The sequence below is a fragment of the Peromyscus maniculatus genome, chromosome 1 (assembly GCF_049852395.1).
Source record: "Peromyscus maniculatus bairdii isolate BWxNUB_F1_BW_parent chromosome 1, HU_Pman_BW_mat_3.1, whole genome shotgun sequence".
Classification (NCBI taxonomy): Eukaryota; Metazoa; Chordata; class Mammalia; order Rodentia; family Cricetidae; genus Peromyscus; species Peromyscus maniculatus.
In genome coordinates, this window is record NC_134852.1 from 156,528,643 (window position 1) to 156,548,075 (window position 19,433).

At 45.5% G+C, this 19,433-nt stretch overlaps 1 protein-coding gene across 10 annotated transcripts in view; it reads left to right on the plus strand.

Annotated features, from left to right (window-relative positions):
* Kmt5b (lysine methyltransferase 5B) overlaps positions 1-16,658 on the plus strand; it is a 50,967-nt gene extending 34,309 nt beyond the window's left edge. For 9 of the 10 annotated variants that reach the window (XM_015999024.3, XM_006980503.4, XM_076556399.1 and 6 more), the window contains 6 exons: positions 635-744; positions 2,281-2,447; positions 2,692-2,711; positions 2,793-2,929; positions 5,362-5,558; positions 12,485-16,658. In XM_015999024.3, the coding sequence (XP_015854510.1) occupies positions 635-744; positions 2,281-2,447; positions 2,692-2,711; positions 2,793-2,929; positions 5,362-5,558; positions 12,485-13,956 (2,103 nt within the window). In that variant the 3' untranslated portion in view covers positions 13,957-16,658. Of the gene's footprint in view, positions 1-634; positions 745-2,280; positions 2,448-2,646; positions 2,712-2,792; positions 2,930-5,361; positions 5,559-12,484 lie in introns of those variants that run through there. The other variant, XM_042258447.2, reaches the window with a different exon arrangement.
* Positions 16,659-19,433: the final 2,775 nt, after the last annotated feature.

Consider the following 19,433-nt stretch of genomic DNA (forward strand, 5'->3'; position numbering starts at 1 on the left):
AAACAAACAACAAAAAAAAACCCATAGATTTATAAGTAAACTGAAGCCTGAATATTTATGAGAACTGACACTTTAAGTCTAATAGTGATGATGGTGGTGGTTTACAGAGCTTCAGGTTGAACCCAGGGCCTTGCGCATGCTGGGCAAGTGCTCTGCCACTGGACTAGTCCCCAGCTCCTTGAGTTAGTTTTTCATCAAAGCACTGAATGTAAAGATCTGTAATGCGGAAAGTGACGTGGCTGATATTCCAAGAAAAAATGTCGCCGGGGCGGTGGTGGTGCACGCCTTTAATCCCAGCACTCGGGAGGCAGAGCCAGGCGGATCTCTGTGAGTTCGAGGCCAGCCTGGGCTACCAAGTGAGTTCCAGGAAAGGCGCAAAGCTACACAGAGAAACCCTGTCTCGAAAAAAAGGAAAAAAAAAAAAAAAGTCTTTATCTAGGAGTGAAGTCCATTATAAACTTCTAGAGCAGCAGAGCCAAGCCATTAGGTGCTCACATGTGTGAAATGCTGAGACTAAAAGTAATTTTTCATTTCACTACCCAATAGTTTACATTGTTGTTGGTGGTATACTTTTATAATTTTGAGAAAGTCTATCAGAATAGATAATCGCTATCACATTTTTTCCATGCTTTAGGTCTTTATTTACTTGCGGATGTTTGCGACTGACAGTGGATTTGAAATATTGCCTTGTAATAGATATTCTTCAGAACAAAATGGAGCCAAGATAGTTGCAACAAAAGAGTGGTAATTATTACACTAGTCAAAACTCAGTGTTCTTCTGTTTAAAGATTCTGAAATTGTCTGTGAAGTACTTAAGAAGCCATGGTCAGCAAGAGCCAGTGCTTTCCTTGAGGAGCAGTGCAGTGCTCTGACCTTTTGATTCAGGGGGTAGTAAAAGTCTGGATGACCTGGTTGCATCTCTAAGCCACAGTGTGTTGAGTCTAAATGACTACTCCATGTTGGACTGCTGAAAGGTGGAGGATGCTTCCAGGGTCAGTCTGAAAGGTTGGGGATGAAATCTTAACAGTCTGAGGTGGGATTACAGGTAGAAACATTTGAATGTGTTAGCCTGCTTAAAAACATGCATGCATGCCAGCTTAAATAAAAATAGTAATGACAGTTTTTAATTCCATCACTCAGGAGACAGAGACAAGCATATCTTTGTGAGTTCAAGGCCAGCCTAGTCTACATAGTGAGTTCCAAGCCAGCCATAGAGGAGAAGGAAAGAAGAGAGAGAAAGTGTGGTTCTCTCTCCTGTTAATAATGCTTGTGCTCTTACCGTATGTCCCAGAAGAAGCAGGCAGTCCCTCTGACAGTTACTTTGTTTGTTTGAGACGGTTTTTCTGTGCAGCTCTGGCTGTCCTGGAATTCACTCTGTAGCCCAGGCTAGCCTCAAACTCACAGAGATCTGCCTGCCTCTGCCTCCTGAGTGCTGGGATTACAGGAGTGCACCACCACCATCCAACTCTGACATTTCTTTAGAATTTCAATAGTAAAAATTTGAGGGGTCAGGTACCTTAAAATAGAATATGCAGAAGAGCATTATTCCCAAGTAAGCTCCTGGGGTGGGGTATATGTGAAGGTACTCTGCCTCAGATTGTGATTGAGCTGCTAACTAGATCTGGTGGCTCCTGTGTTGCAGGTGGCAGGCTTGAGATTAGGACTCACAGCTCACTTTGCAATAAAGTAGCCACTGGCCTCATGGAGTCCTGGAAATGTAGTCTGTCTCAATGAAGAGGTTCTATATGATAGCCCCACCAGACAGAGTTCATTGTGTTCTCTTTCTCCTTCATGGTTCCCATGATGACTGCCTGCTGAAATAGTATTTGGGATGTGTGGATTTAAAATACATTATTAAGAGGAATTTCACCTCTTCTTCCTTGACTAGGAAACTTAAGCTTGTAGTTTGGGCTTGCAGAACACTTCTAGTGCATGGTGTATGCTACTGGATGATGACAAAGTTCTGGGCCCTCATAACCCCACTACCGTGGGACCCATTTGCAAATAATTGAATACTGTACAGCGAGTAGTTGGCCTCTTGCCTCCCATGAGATGCTGATCCACTACAGGGTGTTGAGAGTCACAAGTGGCACAGTGCCTGGCCTGAAGGAGCTTCTGTTCTCTTGTGGGAGTAAGGTAGATAAGCAGTCAGGCCATGGGGCTCCAGAGAGGATGCTAGGTGGACTCCAAGTCAGTTTCTGCTATTTAGTGGGAAGGCTTATTTTATTAAAAGAAGCCTTATTATAATTACTAGTAATTTTTATCACATATTTTAAATAGGAAACGAAATGACAAAATAGAATTACTGGTGGGTTGTATTGCCGAACTTTCAGAAATTGAGGAGAACATGCTACTTAGACATGGAGAAAACGACTTCAGTGTCATGTATTCCACAAGGAAAAACTGTGCTCAACTCTGGCTCGGTCCTGCTGCATTTATAAATCATGGTAAGCTGCCTTCTGAGGCGTCTGCGCTGTGTGGGCTGGCTGCCCACAGCTAGTGTGGCCTGGCCATACTCAGGGGAGTTTGGAATGGCCATTGTCTTCAGATTTATTAAATATGCCCAGTGTAACTTGAGACTTAAACTGATGAAAATTGTGAAGTTGTCTGGAAAGCCTTTTCAGATTCTGTAACTTCGTGTTTCAGATCATATCAGCAGTTAATTGACTTTCTCTTTTGGACATTTTTCAGATTGCAGACCTAACTGTAAGGTAAGCATAAAGAAAACCAAATAGCTCAGATTCTGTTTCTGCCTTGTGTGTGAGACTCTTAACAAGTTACTTCTGTTTCAGTTTGTGTCAACTGGTCGAGATACAGCATGTGTGAAGGCTCTGAGAGATATTGAACCTGGAGAAGAAATTTCTTGTTACTATGGAGATGGGTTTTTTGGAGAAAACAATGAGTTCTGCGAATGTTACACTTGTGAAAGGTAAAGGATCAGATTTCCCACTTCAGCTTCATGATGACTGTCCTGATGGTTGTGGTGTTGACCCTACCAGACCAGCCACAGTCTGAGACACAGAAGCAGATGTGATGCAGTTGTTACTAGTGGTCATCATACATAAGTACTCAGGAGAAAACAGTAAGTGTGGTCTGTGAGGGTGTGCAAAAGGAAAACCACGGTGATTATAGTAAATTTCTACATAAGTTATACAAACATCACTAGGGAAATTTTGGAAGATAAAATCTGATAATAGGGCCTCAAAAGATCTGAGTTAGCTGGGTGGTGGTGGTGGCACACACCCTTTGTCTCAGCAGTCAGGAGGCAGAGGCAGGTGGATCTCTGAGTTAGAGGCCAGCCTGATCTACAGAGTGAGTTCAGGACAGCCAGGGCTATACAATGAAACCCTGTCTCTGAAAACAAAGGAAGATCTGAATAAAAAGAACTGTGATGTTATCTGTGAAGATGTAGATATCATTCTTTCATAATAATAAATCATTTGAGATTTTATTTTTGGAATTGACCAAACTATTTTAAAGCTTATAAAATAGTATATCTGATGACAACCAAGAAAAAAAAATCTAAAGAACATTAGGGGAAGCCAGGCATGGTAGCTTATTCTTATAATCCCAGTACTTGGGATACTGAGGCAGATGCATTAGAGAAAGAAAGTTCAAAGTAAGCCTAAGCTAGATAGCAAGCTCTCTCTCTCTCAAAAACAAACATGAAAGAAACCTAGTCCCCAGCACCAAACAACAGTAAAAACAAAGGTTAGGGGAAGGTTGAGGATGTAGTCCAGTTGATACAGGGCTGTCTAAAGCACAGGAAACACTGGGAAGATCCCAGAGTTGTATTAGAGGCTGGTGTGGTGGCACATGCCTGTAATCTCAGCACTCAGAAGGAGCGGCAGGAAGATCAGAAGTTCTGGTCATTCTTGGTACATCGAGCATATGAGACTCTGTCTTAAAAAAAAAAAATTAGGAGAGTTGCCATAACAGATATGAAAGATGATTATTTATGAAGTGATTGTGATCAAACTTGATATATTACTTAGGAATAGACAGTAGCCAACAGTTCTAAAACAAGCAAATATGTATGACATCTTAGTGCACATGGGAGGTGAGCACTGCCTGTTCTTCTGGGGAAAAATAAGGTAGACTCCAAAATAAAGTTTAAAAACCATATAAATGATTAGGAAAGTATCTGCCTAGGGGCTTGAGAGACAGCTCAAAGTTCAAGAGCACTTATTGCTCTTCAGAGGACCCGTTTAGTCCCTAACACCCGTGTTGGCTGTTCCTGCTGCTCCAGGGGAACTGACTCCCTCTTTCGTCCTCTGAGGGTATGTGCATCCATGATTAAATTAAATCTTTACCAAAAAAGTATCTGAGCCAGGCATGATGACACATGCTTTTAATCCCAGCACACAAAAGGCAGAGGCAGGCAGATCTCATGTGAGTTAGAGGCCAGCCCTGGTCTACATAGAGAGATCCTGTCTCAAAAACAAAAGTTTCTGCCTAACTTTAGGGTTTTGAAGATCTTCTTGATAACATAAGTAGTAAATCCAAAAATGCTTGAATGACCAGATTCAAGTCAAAGGCAAATGAAGAGACATCTCAGCAGCAGAGTACATACTGCTCTTTTCAAAGGACCCAAGTTCCAGTCCCAGCCCCTGTGTCAGGCAGCTCACAACCCTCAACTCCAGCTCCAGAGGATCTGATGCCACTTCTGGCCTCTCTAGGCACCTGTGTGAGCATGTACGTGATCGTAAGCACTTGCTTGCACATACACATACATTAATTACCACAAAACATTGAAAACGTTCATGCATGTTTTATGGAAATGTGAGCTTTCAAAGTATATGTTCATTGCAAGCTTACTGTCAGAGACAGACATGGTACAAGAAAATTCAGTGCTAGGTAAAATGAGTAATGTATTTTAGTTTTCTTGCTTGAAAAAAATGTAAATGAAGAATTGGCTACATAGTGTGTCTACAGATGCAGGTCCACAGGCAGCTAATGAATAATTGAGACAGTCATTGTAGGTATAGTTTTAAAAGTGGTTTTTGGGGTGCTGGAGAGATGGCTCAGCAGTTAAGAGCACTGACTACTCTTCCAGAAACCCAGGTTCAATTCCCAGCACCCACATGGTAGCTCACAGCTGTCTGTAACTGCAGTTCAAGGGGACCTGAAACCCATGGCAAAACACTAATGCACATAAAATAAAATTTTTAAAAATGTTGAAGTGGTTTTGGTAGATGCATGCTGGATCTATCTCCCTGCGAGCTCTAGAACTGGCAGTGCCTAACTGTGATCAAGGTTTCATTAGTTCATCTCAGCCCTTGTGGTCAAGTACCTGTAGCAGCCAAGCTTGCTTTAAGTAATCTGCTCCATTTGTTTGACCTTTGCTGTTTTCTCTTTCAGACGGGGAACTGGTGCTTTTAAATCCAGAGTAGGACTGCCTGCGCCTGCTCCTGTTATCAATAGCAAATATGGACTCAGAGAAACAGATAAACGCTTAAATAGGCTTAAAAAGTTAGGTGACAGCAGCAAAAATTCAGACAGTCAGTCTGTCAGCTCTAACACTGACGCAGACACCACTCAGGAAAAAGACAATGCAAGTAAGTAAGGGCGCTTCCATAAGGTGCTGGTTCCATTCTGTAGTGCTTACTAAGCTTGCTTCAGTAGTTTTGAAGCTCTGAATTGGATAGAAACTGGGAATTGAGGCTTCAGCTGCACTACAGAGCACTAGAACCGCTTTGAGTCCGTCCATAGCAATTTGTGTCCACTCCAAATTCAGAGCCAACCTCTATATGTGATCTGAATACTTGGTAATTGGATGTTGAAGTATTCAGCATATGTTCAGGACCATCATGTTTGAGGAAAATGTTTTCAAGTCATCACTGATACTGTAATGGTGTTTTAGGCCCTGCAAGAACTTGGCTAGTTATTCAGGCTGCTCATGTCCTTCCCCAGCCAGTCTAGGAACAGGGTGGACTCAGAGTTCCTTATGCTTCAAGGCCTCCATCTTTTTACTCCTTGCTTAGCATTTTTTGAAGTGAATCAACCTGGTTCACTATGCTCAGAAGTGTGCCAGAGGAGTAGTTGGATGTGGCTGTGTTGTGGGGTGTGTGATGACCACTACAGACAGTTGCAAGCCGGATGAAAAGGAGAAGGAAGCAAGCTGTGAGCTGCCAGTTTTATGTTGGTGGGCTATCTAATAGAAATTGGGGGTGGGGGTGGTGAATAAACAAAGAGAAAAGGAAGAGAAGAAACACCACATAGGCCACAGGTAACACAGCAGTTGTGGAGCTTGAAGTGTGGGACATCTGTGGCTGCTGTCCTTCATCTGGGTAACACTAGTGTTCTCTAGATGCCACTACAACAGCGGGTTCTCCTGTCTGACTTGTCTCGACCAGAGTCATCTGTGAGAATGGTTTGCCTTGGTTGCCCAGAGTGCCTATTCCAGCACTCTGGTGTCCAGTGACTCTGAGCACTTAGGAACCCCCTCAGGCACTGGGTGTTCCAGGATCTTCTCCATGCCTTCAGACGTTTTCAGCCCATCCACAGGTGCTCCCTTCCCTTACAGAAAATTTTGAAGAAAGGGGAAAGTGTCTCCATGATGGCAAATGCCACTACGTGGATATCTGAATCTACTTGCTACTTGAAGCCCAAGGCCAGGTGTGACCTCCAGTATAAAAGCAATAGTGTAGCTCACGTTCACACTTCTTAGCTAAGGCCCAGAGTGAGTGAACAAAGAGGAGGTGTTAGTCTCTCATTCACTGTTGACTGTTGGTGCTATTAATAAAGGCAGTGTAATGAACTTTGTTTTCTTGAGTCTGCTTCCTTGAAGACACTGGAGGCTTGTGAAGCCCATTTCATAAATACTTACATGGAAACACTGAGGTGTATGCTGTCATCCAGACAGCCACAAAGCTGCCCTCAGAAAATGGCTCTGATGAAAAGAGAGAGTTTCTGTGTTTTTGTGGATGAACGTGATCACTAGAATATACATTATAAACTCAGTACACCACTTAGCTTAAATACTTTCTAAGTATTTAAATACAAATAGTTTCTGGAGGTGTTATGTGTCTAATATGTTACGACATGGGAAATATTTATTACTAAATCCAGTCGTTTTTTGGAGAAGTACCAAAAATGTGTACTTCTCATTGTGGATGGTTCTGGACCCTCCTGGAGAGCCTATGCCTCAGCTCCAAGACAGGTGCAGCATCACTGCAGAGCTGACTTTGACCCAGTTTTTTCTCAAGGGCAGAGAGAATGCATAGCACCTTTGAGCTGTCGTCTCCGCATCTTAGAATAGGAAGTTCACCCCTGCTAGTGGCTGCTTGTGTTGGGTGGTTGGTTATTCAGAATGCCTTTTTGCAACATGAATGTTAGAGTAAGCCAAAGCTTACTGCCAGTGATCTGTAGGCATGGCCCAGGGTTCAGAAGGAGCCATGGCTTGGGTGTTCTTTGCCACTCTCGTGTCTGGCTATAAAGATGGTGCCACAGTGCCTTAGGATTTTGATGGCATCTAGAAATGTACGTGTCAGCCACACAGTGTGCGTTAAGTCATGTTTATATGAGTACTCCTCTGTTTCTTGCACGCCCATGGCACATGTATGGAGGTCAGAAGACAAGTCGGCCCTCTCCTCACTATGTTGGTCCCAGGAATAGAACTCAGGTCGTCAGGCTTGCCTGCAAGTGTGTTTACCTATTCTGTGTTGTTTTTAAAAGACAAGGTCTTACTGGATAGTCCAAACCATACACTCAGGTCCTCCTGCCTCACCTTCCAAAAGTTAGGATTTACAGATGTTGGCCCTCGCTTGCCTTCTGACATGTTTTCTTCAAGGCTGTACTTTCTGGTGTTTGTGCTTCCCCTTCACCCTGTAAAAAGAAGAGAGACGAAACAGGCCGGGAAAAGCTAGCGAGCCTAGTGTGCAGCCAGGGATCGCTTCTGCCCTGCCTGCCTCTCTTTCCCGACCCTCACTTGCAGTTTGGCAGCAGGTGGAGGTCCTGCTTTGAGAGGCAGACAAGGCAACACTGCTACCTAGGCATGAGAAAAATGCTCTTCCTCAACACAAGACCTGAGAGATGATGGGCCAAGAACTTCAGCTTGGCTTTCTGCTTTAGTACCCAGGAATAGAGGCAGCAAGAAATCCCATGTTTAAAGTGAGTCCTCCAGTCTGAGTCCCAGTGCCCTTTGGAGGGTCCCGGATTTCCAGGCCTTGGTGCCTCACTGTCTCCTGCAGTTAGTGATAAGGTGTGTGAAACATGCAGACTCAAGCAGCACCCATAGCCGTTGACAGTCAGTTACTCATATCATAAGCCAGTACAGCACCCAGCAGCCATGGCCAGTAGAAAGAGTTGGGGGGACTAACGGAGCAGCTGGCTGGGCATGGAGGCAGTGCTGCCCGGCCGTCTCTCACTGACTGATGCTCCGGCCAGGCCTGCCTTTCCACACCCTTCCCGTCACTTTCCAGGTGGCCTTTGCCAGTAGGTCATGCAGGGCCAAGGGACTTGTGCCTGGTAAACAGGAGACTTTCAAGTGCTACGAGGGTTCTCTGGATTCTAACCTAGACATGGCCCTTTGTACAAACTTGATTCGCACGCATTGCCAGCCTAGCTGGAGAGCTTAAGACGGCCCTGATGTTCTTTTGTCTTGCTTCTTTATGGTACACACTGAGTGTCATACTTAAGGTTTAAACGACGCCTTGGAACCACCACAGTCAGTAGCCATACAGTGTCTCCTAAGTTTGACTGAAGCCATAATAGGCAGCATTACAGTAATCGGGAGTTCAGGGTCTAGAGCCGAAACTAAGCTCAAGGCCCACTTCTCTGCAGATAGAGATTTGGGATCTACTAGCCCATGTGAGCTTGGTTCCTTCATAGGTGTGGTAAGAGCCACTTTAGGTCATCATATGACTTACACAATGCCTAACGTAGCAGTTGGGGGGAATGTATACCCCACCAAGGTACCATCCAGGTTATGCATTTGGGGTTTATTGATCAAAAGAGAGTAGCTTCAACAAGGACAGAAGGGGCACTCCTGCCTCTATGGATCTCAGGACCCTGAGTCTTAATACACTCTGAAGTGGTTAACTCAGTTTGTCATTGTGGCCACCAGCTTCCTCCTCTATCTAGATTTACCATCACTGAATTCCCACCCCCACCCCCGCCACACACAAATGTGCTTAAAAGTCTGCATGATTGGCCCCTGGCACTCTAGGAGAGACTCAGTCACAGTTCTCTGTTCATTTCTCTCAGTGAACTTACCTTTTCACTGGACTTTGGATGAGATGGTACTTTTTAAACAAACCATGACAGACACATAAGGAAGGGCAGTATCTACTGGAATAATGTGCCATCAAGTGCAGTCTATTTTGTACTTGGTTCAGATCACAAACACAAGAAGCACTTTGTCAGTGGTTCCCACTGCTACCAACAGGGAGCCTAAGGAAGGAGAGGGGGGGCTGGGAAAACCCAGAGTCAGAATCACCTTAAAATGGAGTTCAGCCAATGGGTTACACTTATTAAGGACTAAGTACAGAGAGAGAGAGAGAGAGAGAAAGCCTTGGGTGCCAAGCGAGTCCAATCAGAAGATGCTCCCTAAAGGATGTGCTGGCCAGGTAACGCATGTCCACAGCAGAGGGACTTACATGCACATGCCCACAAGTGGGGGGCATTCATCAGAAAGCCTGTTGCTTCTGATTAATAAGGAGAGAGAGAGAATAAGGGATGTGACTTAGCTGAAGATTTCAGGCTTTAGTCTCAGGGCACTGGGTCAGTAACAAGGTTAGGTTCCAGACTGACATGAGATAGGACAAGTTATTCTGGCCTTGGAGGAATGAGAGACAGGGAAGTACCATGCATGATCTAGACGGGAGGTAGTAGCATGTGCAACAGAAGCAGATGGATTCCAGTGACACTACAGGGGTAGATGCTGCAGAACAGGCAAGTGACTGTATGAGGCAGTTGAGGGAGAAGAGTCAAGGGTGGTGAACTTACTGCTTCAGTGGGCAGATAGTAGACATCTAGTGAGGGCAGAACTGAGGGAGAAGCTGCCAGAGCTCTAGGAGGCAGTGCAAGCCTGTCAGCTCTGGAGCAACTTCGGTCAGTTGTTAGCCGACTGGATCTGTAGTCCAGAAGAGAGGGGCTAGACGCTTGGAAATTACCAGAGTCTGAATGGTGGTAACTGTGGACGGGTAATAACCTGTCACCTGGAAAGTTATATTCAAAGGGCTTGGGCTGACAGATGTGTGAAGAATGACAGGTGGGCTGCCAGGGCCAAAGGAAGACTATGAGTATATGCCCAGAGGAAATGAAAATGGTTACCTAGTCCAGTCTCTAGAAATGAAAAAAGAAAAGGGCAGAAAAGTGTACACTGGGTTTTATGCCATGGTCCACCTAGCAGAGGCTATCCCACCTGAGGGACAGAGTCCAGGCTCCAGAGGGGTGCTGACGAAAGTCATCATGTGGGTTGATTGCCTAAAATGAAAGACGAGAGGCTGCAGAGCCTGGAGTAGATCTGAAAGAAGCCTTGTTTGAGAAAGTATAGCCAAGGAGAGGTGCAGTCTCTTGGGTTGTGCCTGGAAGCAGACAGAACATTAATGTGTTTTTATGTCTTGTTGGAGCCATCCATTTGTTAAAGTATTCCCCAAATGCCCTGTTTTTTAACACACATATGTAAGAAAGAGCAAGTGTGCATAGTTCCAGGACTTTCAGGTCAATAAGTCACCCAGCCTTGAATCCCATCCAGACTTCACTACATAGCTCTAGAAATAAGTTGTATCCTTGGCAGCAACCCACACAGATAGGTGGATACTTGGTCCACTCAGCAGCTCTCATCTCTGTGGACTTTGCTGGTTTGGGTATCCTGTAGCTGCTGGCAAGCCAGTGCCGGAAGTAGATAGCCTTCTACTCCTGGTGGATTGTCATTTCAGAATGCTTGTTATACATTCTTGTACCTTTCTGTTGCTAAAGAGTACTGCTAACTCCTTGTTTTGTTGTGTGGGAAGAAGGAACAAGGCTGCCCCATGCTTCTTCCAGCTTTACGCTGCTCCTTTGTGAGGGTGCTGATCACTTGGTCACCACAGCTTTTCTGCTGACTAGTTTTAATCAAGGATTTTTTTTTTTTTTGAGACAGGGTTTCTCTGTGTAGCTTTGCGCCTTTCCTGGGACTCACTTGGTAGTCCAGGCTGGCCTCGAACTCACAGAGATCCGCCTGGCTCTGCCTCCTGAGTGCTGGGATTAAAGGCGTGCGCCACCACCGCCCGGCTTTGTTTTGTTTTTTAACTGTGGAACTGAGAGAATTGAGTAATTAAAAAACTGACTAATGTCATCTGTCTTGCTTTTGCTGTCATGACGTCTGTGAAGCGTCAGCTTGGGGATGTAAATATAGAGAAAAATTAAGATAGCAGGGTAAGGGGCTGGAGAGATGGCTCAGAGGTTAAGAGCACTGACTGCTCTTCCAGAGGTCCTGAGTTCAATTCCGAGCAACCACATGGTGGCTCACAACCATCTGTAATGAGATCTGGTGCCCTCTTCTGGCCTGCAGTCATATATGCTGTATACATGATAAATAAATAAATCTTAGGAAAAAAAAAAAAAAGATAGCAGGGTAAGGGTAGACCACCATGGCAGCATGACCTTGGGCCACAGAGCCTCCTGAGAGGCACTCAGCTGTCACCTAAGGTTGTACAGCTTTTCTGTCTGTTTTGGAGGCAAGAAGTTAGATCTGTTGTCCTTAGTTACTTGTTGCCATCAGGGATGCACTGTAGGGCTGGCGATGCAGCTCTTGAGCTAATAGTCACTTAACTGCAGCTTCTCATCCTAACGAGTGAGGGGAGCAAACAGCATGTGATAGTTTGCTTCCTTACTGATGCATGAGTATTGGAGAAACCAACATATGATTCTTAGACTCTGACCTGCTTAAAACCATTGGAAAGAATGTGTCTCCAAGTCCAGTTGGCTAATGTGTCTCATCTCTCTGTTACTGTACTAAGTAACATACTTTGGGTAAATTTAAATAGTGGCTAAGAGTTCAGAAGAGAAGCTGGGTATTGCATCACACAGCTATGACCCCAGCACTTGAGAGCCAGAGGCAGGAGGATTACTGAGAGTTCAGGGCCAGCCTGGTCTATCAATTTCTAGGCCAGCCAAGATGTACATATGATACACACACACACACACACACACACACACACACACACACACACACACACACATACACATACACACACACACAGAATGAAGATAGAAACTGATTTTTCATTTACCTTCCCTTCAAGAAGAACTACTTAGTCTGGACCAGTAAGCCCTGATATGAGAGATACCCAGAAGAAGCAGCGTGGGCCCTTGGCCTTGAACCGTGACAAAGGCAATGTAGGGAAGCTATGCGGGTGAGACTGCCTGAGTACTGCCTTACACACGTGGGTGTCAGCAGTTTGTGGCTGATGATTTACTTTGGGGATCGTTTAACCATGTCACATTGCAGTACCAAGCTGATTTAATTTTTTGTTGTTGTTTTGTCTCAACTTCACAGCTTCTAACCGAAAATCTTCAGTTGGTGTGAAAAAGAGCAGCAAGAGCAGAGCACTGACTAGGCAGTCCATGCCAAGAGTCCCAGCTGCTTCCAACTCTACCTCACCTAAGCTAGCGCACATGAACAATTCCAGGGTACCAAAGAAACTAAGAAAGCCGGCAAAGCCTTTACTTTCCAAGATCAAACTGAGGAATCACTGCAAGCGGCTGGACCAGAAGAGCAGCACATCACGGAAGCTGGAGATGGGGAACTTAGTGCTTAAGGAGCCCAAAGTTGTGCTATATAAAAGTTTGCCAATTAAGAAGGAGAAGGAGCTGGAGGGGCCAGTCCATGCTGCAGTGGGGGGCGGGTGCTTGACTAGACATGCTGCCAGAGAACACAGGCAGAACCCTGGGAGAGGTGCTCACTCGCAGGGCGACAGCTTGCCCTGCACCTACACAACCCGGCGCTCGCTGAGGACAAGGACAGGTCTGAAAGAGGCCACTGACATCAAGCTTGAACCAAGTCCCTTGGATGGCTATAAAAATGACATTCTGGAACCTTGCCCAGACAGTGGCCAGCAGCTGACCCCAGAGGTGCTGGAAGAACTGGCTCCTGAGAGGGAGGAAGCTTCCCAGGAGTGTCCCAAGAGTGACCCATGCTCGTCAAGGAAGAAATTTCGACAAGGGAAACCCATGAAACACTTAGCCAAGGCAGAGGGCTGCAGTCTGGAGCATGGCTTCCCTGGGGAAGATGGGCTGCCAGATGTGCCAGGGCCCCATCCTGACCAGGGTGAGCCCAGTGGCACAGTCGGGGTGCCTGTGAGCTACACAGACTCTGCTCCCTCCCCGGTAGGCTGTTCCATTGTCGCACCCGACAGCTTCACAACAAAAGACAGCTTCAGAACTGCACAAAGTAAAAAGAAGCGGCGGGTCACCAGGTACGATGCACAGCTGATCCTGGAGAACAGCTCTGGGATCCCCAAGCTGACGCTTCGCAGACGGCATGACAGCAACAGCAAGACAAATGACCATGAGAGTGATGGTGTCAACGCCTCAAAAATCAGCATCAAGCTCAGCAAAGACCATGAGAGCGACAGCAACCTCTATGTGGCAAAGCTCAGTAATGGGGTTAGCTCGGGGCCAGGCGGCAGCTCTACCAAGCTCAAGATCCAGCTCAAGCGGGATGAGGAGAGCAGGGGGCCATATGCAGAGGGGCTTCACGAGAATGGAGTGTGCTGCAGCGACCCCCTCTCCCTGCTGGAGTCCCAGATGGAGGTGGACGACTACAGTCAGTACGAGGAGGACAGCACAGATGACTCCTCGTCTTCTGAGGGGGAAGCGGAGGAGGAGGACTGCGAGGACGACTTCGATGATGACTTCATCCCTCTTCCTCCCGCGAAGCGGCTGAGGCTAATTGTCGGCAAAGACTCCATAGATATCGACATTTCTTCAAGAAGAAGAGAAGATCAGTCTCTAAGGCTGAACGCATGAGCTCTCCCTCTTCAGGTGTCCTGGGAGACTAGAAAATAAAAATCCCAGCCACAGCTTCAGTGCAGCACTTCTGTGGTCTCACCTGTAGGCATAATACTGTAGAAAATGTACAGCATCCCGACTCTTAAGTCTGATTTGTGCAGATTTTTATCGTACTTTTTAAATAGCCTTCTTATGTGCAATTCTGAGTTAGAGGAAAGCCCTGTTGTAAGACAGAGGAGGCTCCAGCACACTGTCCGGTGACAGCAGGCTCTCCACACAGGACCTGCAGACACTAGTGTGCTTACACCATGTCGTCACCTGTAAGAGCAAGGGCCAGCCTCTGCCATAGATGACTAAGCTGTAGTTAGGGCGGAGCGGAGCGGAGCAGCCTTGTGGGAAGGGTTTCCAGCATCCGCTCATATCACCAGCAACGACCTCTGGCTTTTGATTTATTTGCTAGATAATTTCCCCCTTGGAGTTGTGTCGGTTTCACACTGGTCACCAACCCAGGTGTCCTGTCCATGGCCTTCATTATTGTAGAGACCATTGGCTGGAAGTCGGATTGATTTCTTTGAAGAAAAAAAAAAATTAACTTAAAATGCAGTCTTCTGCGTGACAGCTCATTGCAGTACATTATATGTACGAGGCTGGTGGTGTGCAGGATGTTTTCAGAGCAGTTTATTTATTGCTTGTCATGTAAATTAAAGACCGTGTATTTAACACTTTCCAATCCTTTTAGATAAAATTGTTCTTTGCAAGAATGATTGGTGCTTATTTTTTCAAACTTTTGCTGTGAACAGCGTGGCAACAGCAAGCAGCGTTTGTCTGATGGACTCCAGCTATCTTAATTTGGGTCTTCAAGTTTCTGTTGCACTTGTAAAATGCTACAAGGAATATTAAAGAAATCTATTCACTTTAACTTATAATAGTTTATGAAATAAAAACATGAGTCACAGCTTTTGTTCTGTGGTAACCTATACAAACATTTGTCTTTGGGATTCAATGTAAAGAGCTGAAAACAATGTATATGTTGTAAATATTTGTGTGTTGTGAGAAATTTTTGTCATAAGAAATTAAAAGAACTTACCAGGAAGGTTTTTAAGTTTAGAAATATTCATGCCAATAAAATAGGAAATTATAAATATATAGTGTAAGCACTGCATCAGTGGACGTTCTTGGCTTATGTTAGTTTATTATGAAAATATCAGATTTTTTTTTGATTATATTATCAGTCAGACAAAAAGAGGAGTCAGATTTAATTTGTTTTTGAAGCACTTTGAGAAGAGAAATTAATTTTAAGTAACTTAATGAGAAATTTTTGATTACTGCTTTATGTTCAATACCAGGCTTGTTTGTTTCTCTGGGTTACTTTACAAATCAAAGAATTTGAGACTCTCAGTTAGTAGCAGGTGTTTGACACCAGTGGGTCTCTTTATTTCCTGGGAAATGTGTTCTTTCAGTACACAGTGTTCCCAAACGACACAAGCCTGTCAGAGGGGACCTACAGGGAGGGAAAGGTCCAACAGTGTCTCAGTGCTCCACATTGCTGGTGACACCTACTAGTGTTTAGCTTGGGGCCACTTGGATCCTTAAGACTGTTGCCAGTAGGTTCCAGTTAGACGACAGTGAGATTCCTGAGGGTTTCTAGGATTCAGATGTCTTTGCTTCTGCGCATGGTAGAACCCCTGCAGTGGTCCTGTGCAGTCTCGTCCTTGTTACCATGCAGCCTGACCTTCAAGTGTCTCTCTCATTTGGAAGCAGGAGGGAGACTGCGTGCCTGTACACACAACCTTTTGCTGGCCACGAAGTAGGGCAGTCCTGTGTCTCCTGACCTCCTGTCCCAAGGGACCCACAGCACCTTCTATGGTGCTCCCAGCCCTCATGGAGCCCCTATGCATAAGTGTGAGCCCCATGCCACCTCCAGAAAGCTGAAGGTGGGCTCAGGGGGCTGCACAGGGCAGCAGGTCACCTCGTTCCCATGTTCACTGGGGCTGTTTGGAGAGGCTCAGAGACTAAATCCTCCCATTTCTTCAAAATCCAACAATAGCCATTTCAGGAGTTTCAATCTTAAGGAAAAAAAGTAACAAAATAACACATTTCCCATTTCTCCATTTTTAAGCTTAATTTTAGTAACTTATTTATGATGTTTATTTTAGTTTTGTTGTGGCCTCGTCTTTGGAGGCCGACCTTCCTTCCCATGGGTCTAAGGGCAGTGACATCGTGAGGAGTCGCTGCCTCTCAGGAGTCGTATGCACAAGCATTCAGCAGCGCTGCTGATGCCTTCTAGGGAACCTTATTTCCGTTTCTCAAGGCAGGGGCCTCGGACTGTTCTCGATCTGCTGTAGAACTTCACGGTGGGGGTGCCAGAACCCACATTCTTGACCAGTCTGGAAGAGGTTACACTCAATAAAACTCTCAGCTTGAGCTTATGCAATGATTGGTAAAGTTTTTGGCAATTGTAAGAATTAGGAAATGATCCTAGAAATATATGTAAAGTATTCAATTTTCAATCATTTTTCAAATTACTGTTTTAAATTGTTTTGCTGAGTTGTAATACTTTTGAGATACAATGTATTCCTTGTACTGAAAGAATGAAAAAGGACTTTTTCAGCATTTGAGGTAAGTTCTTTAACGTTTCATTAAAAACATTTTTTACAAATATTTTGTACATGCACTTGCAGTATTGAGGTTAATCATTTTAATAAATTCGGAAATTAAAATGATCTGGTCAGTGTTCACTGTATCTTGAGAAGAAAAGTGAGTCTTCCACCAGATACTTACAGGAAGCAGTTTGTGAGTTGGAGAGAGCCTTTATAACTCTGGTGACTAGCCAGGCAGTCGTGACATACACCTTTAATCCCAGAACTTGGGAGGCAGATGAAGACAGATCTCTATGAGTTCGAGGCCAGCCTGGTCTACAAATTGAGTTCCAGGACTGCCAGGACCGTTACACAGAGAAACCCTGTCTTGAAAAACCAAAAAATAATAAGTAATTCTGGTGGCCATGTGTGCACAGTGACTCACTCCCTCAGAGTGGAGGGCAGCCTGTCCTCCCGACAGAAAGGCTGCTTTCAATGTCCCAGACCCGTGAGGGCTTTGCCCACAGCAGTGTTGGAGTCCTTCCACAGCCCAGTTAGCTTGCCAAGTTGCCTGGAAACCTTGTAACTCCCTTCTCACTTTGTCTCACCAGTGTGCGGTCCACTGCCAGATTGAGGTACAAAGACACTGCCCGGCTCTGGTACTGTTGTGGCCCCTATGAGAGGGCAAGTGAGCTCTTGGCATGCATGAGAAGGCTCCAGCCTCCTTCCCTAGTGTCCCAGAGCCTGTGGGTGTTGGCTAGAAGTAGATCCCAGAAAGTAGAGCTGCCGAAGACCAGCTGTGGGAATGACCACCCTCTACCCACCTCTGCCACACTCTCTCTCCAAGACCATTAAGCTTATACATAACCCGAGCTGCCAGTCTGAGGACAGGTAGAAGATGGCTTTTGACACACTATGAGATAGTGACTCTGTGTGTGTCACCAGATCTTCGAGTTTCCTGCTCCGGCTCACCATGGTGGATGAGGGTGGCCCACCGCAATCGGCTCTTCTGAAAAGCCACGCTTTGCTGGGCCACATAGGCAGGTGCCCCAGTCTGAGGCCTAAAAAGGCATGCCCGTCGTGGCGGGAGTGATGACATCCTTTTCAGATGTGCTGAGCACCTATTAGGCATCTGAAGTTGAAGAAGTAGGATCTGAGTTAAAGCTGAGTGTCTTAAGGACAGACAAGCTGGGCCTCCTACACAGAGGGCACTGTACCCAAGGCCATTTGGCCTCTGTGACCTTAGATAGCAGTGGGGGTCCCTTTAGGAGGATCCAGGCTAGTGGGGGAGTAGAGAAGTCTAGCTGGGGAGATTACTAATTTTCTTAAAGGACAAGCAAGCTCAATCTAAGACACAGGAAGCTTTCACAGAGCTAAGAAAGGGGCTGAGAAGAGAGAAGTTACTTAGAGCTGAAGAATAAAGGACATATTAGGAATTATCTTCCTGGCTTGAAGATACAGGAGTCCACTGGGCTGAGGAGACGGCTCACTTGTTAAGAGCACTTGTTCTTAGCATAGGACCCGGATTGGTTTCCAGCACCCATATGGTAGTTCACAACCTTCAGTAACTCCAGCTCCAGGGGATCCAATGCCCTCTTCTGGCCTCCATGGACACCAGGAATACATGTGATGTACATACATACATACATACATACACACATGTAAGTAAAACACCAATGTACATAAATAAATCTTTGAATTTATTTCATTATGGAAGTCAGTGTAGAGGCTTCTCTAGAAAGTAAGATTTGGGCCAGTGAGATGGCTCAGCAAATAAGATGCTTGACGCTAACCCTGGTGAATTGAGTTCGATCCCCAGGGCTCATTCAGTGGAAGGAGAGAACTCTCATAAATTGACCTCTGACCTCCACACTGCTGCACCATGCCATGAGCTCACCCACCCACATACATATCACACAGGCGGATGACGGTGGTGGCGCCCACCTTTAATCCCAGCACTCGGGAGGCAGAGCCAGGTGGATCTCTGGGAGTTCGAGGCCAGCCTGGTCTACAGAGTGAGTTCCATGACAGGCATCAAAACTACACAGAAAAACCCTGTCTCAGAAAAACAAAACCAAAAACAAACAAAAAAACAAACACAAACCTAGCTAAGCCATCAGGCCATTTGCTTGGAGGACCCTCTGTCCACTTCTGAGATACCTGCTCACCCATGTTCACTGCACTTTAGTCACATTACCAAAAACTGGAATCAACTTAGATGTCAACTGAGGAATGAACAAGGAAAACATGGGCCATAGACACACGCAACTTTATTCATTCATAAAGACAGATGACATTTTCAGGAAGATAGGAAACTAGAAAATATTAGACTAAGCCCCAGGTAATAATCCAGATTCAGAAAGATACCATAAATTCTCTGTCACGCCGGGCGGTGGTGGCGCACGCGTTTAATCCCAGCACTCGGGAGGCAGAGCCAGGCGGATCTTTTGTGAGTTCAAGGCCAGCCTGGTCTACAGAGCGAGATCCAGGAAAGGCACAAAGCTACACAGAGAAACCCTGTCTCAAAAAACCAAAAAAAAAAAAAAAAAAAAAATTCTCTGTCACATGCAGATTCTAATGTCAAACTGTTAAATATGTGTGTACAGGTGGAAATAAATGTGGGGAAAGGCCAGGAAACTAGGAAGGGGCCCATAGCCTGGAAGTAATAGTCTTTAAGAGAGGTAGTTGGGGAAGACAATGGAACAAGGTAGAAATGAGGCAGACAAGCGTAAGAAACAGTTCAGCAGCTTGGGCCTCCACTTGGTATGGGTTGTGCACATTACCCCCCCCCCTTCTTAGCAATGCACTTGCCCTTGGCAGCTTGACTCTTTGTTGTTTTGTTTTGTTTTTGAGACAAGGTTTACTCTATGTAGCCCTGGTTGTTCCGGAACTCACTCTGTAGCTCAGGCTGGCCTC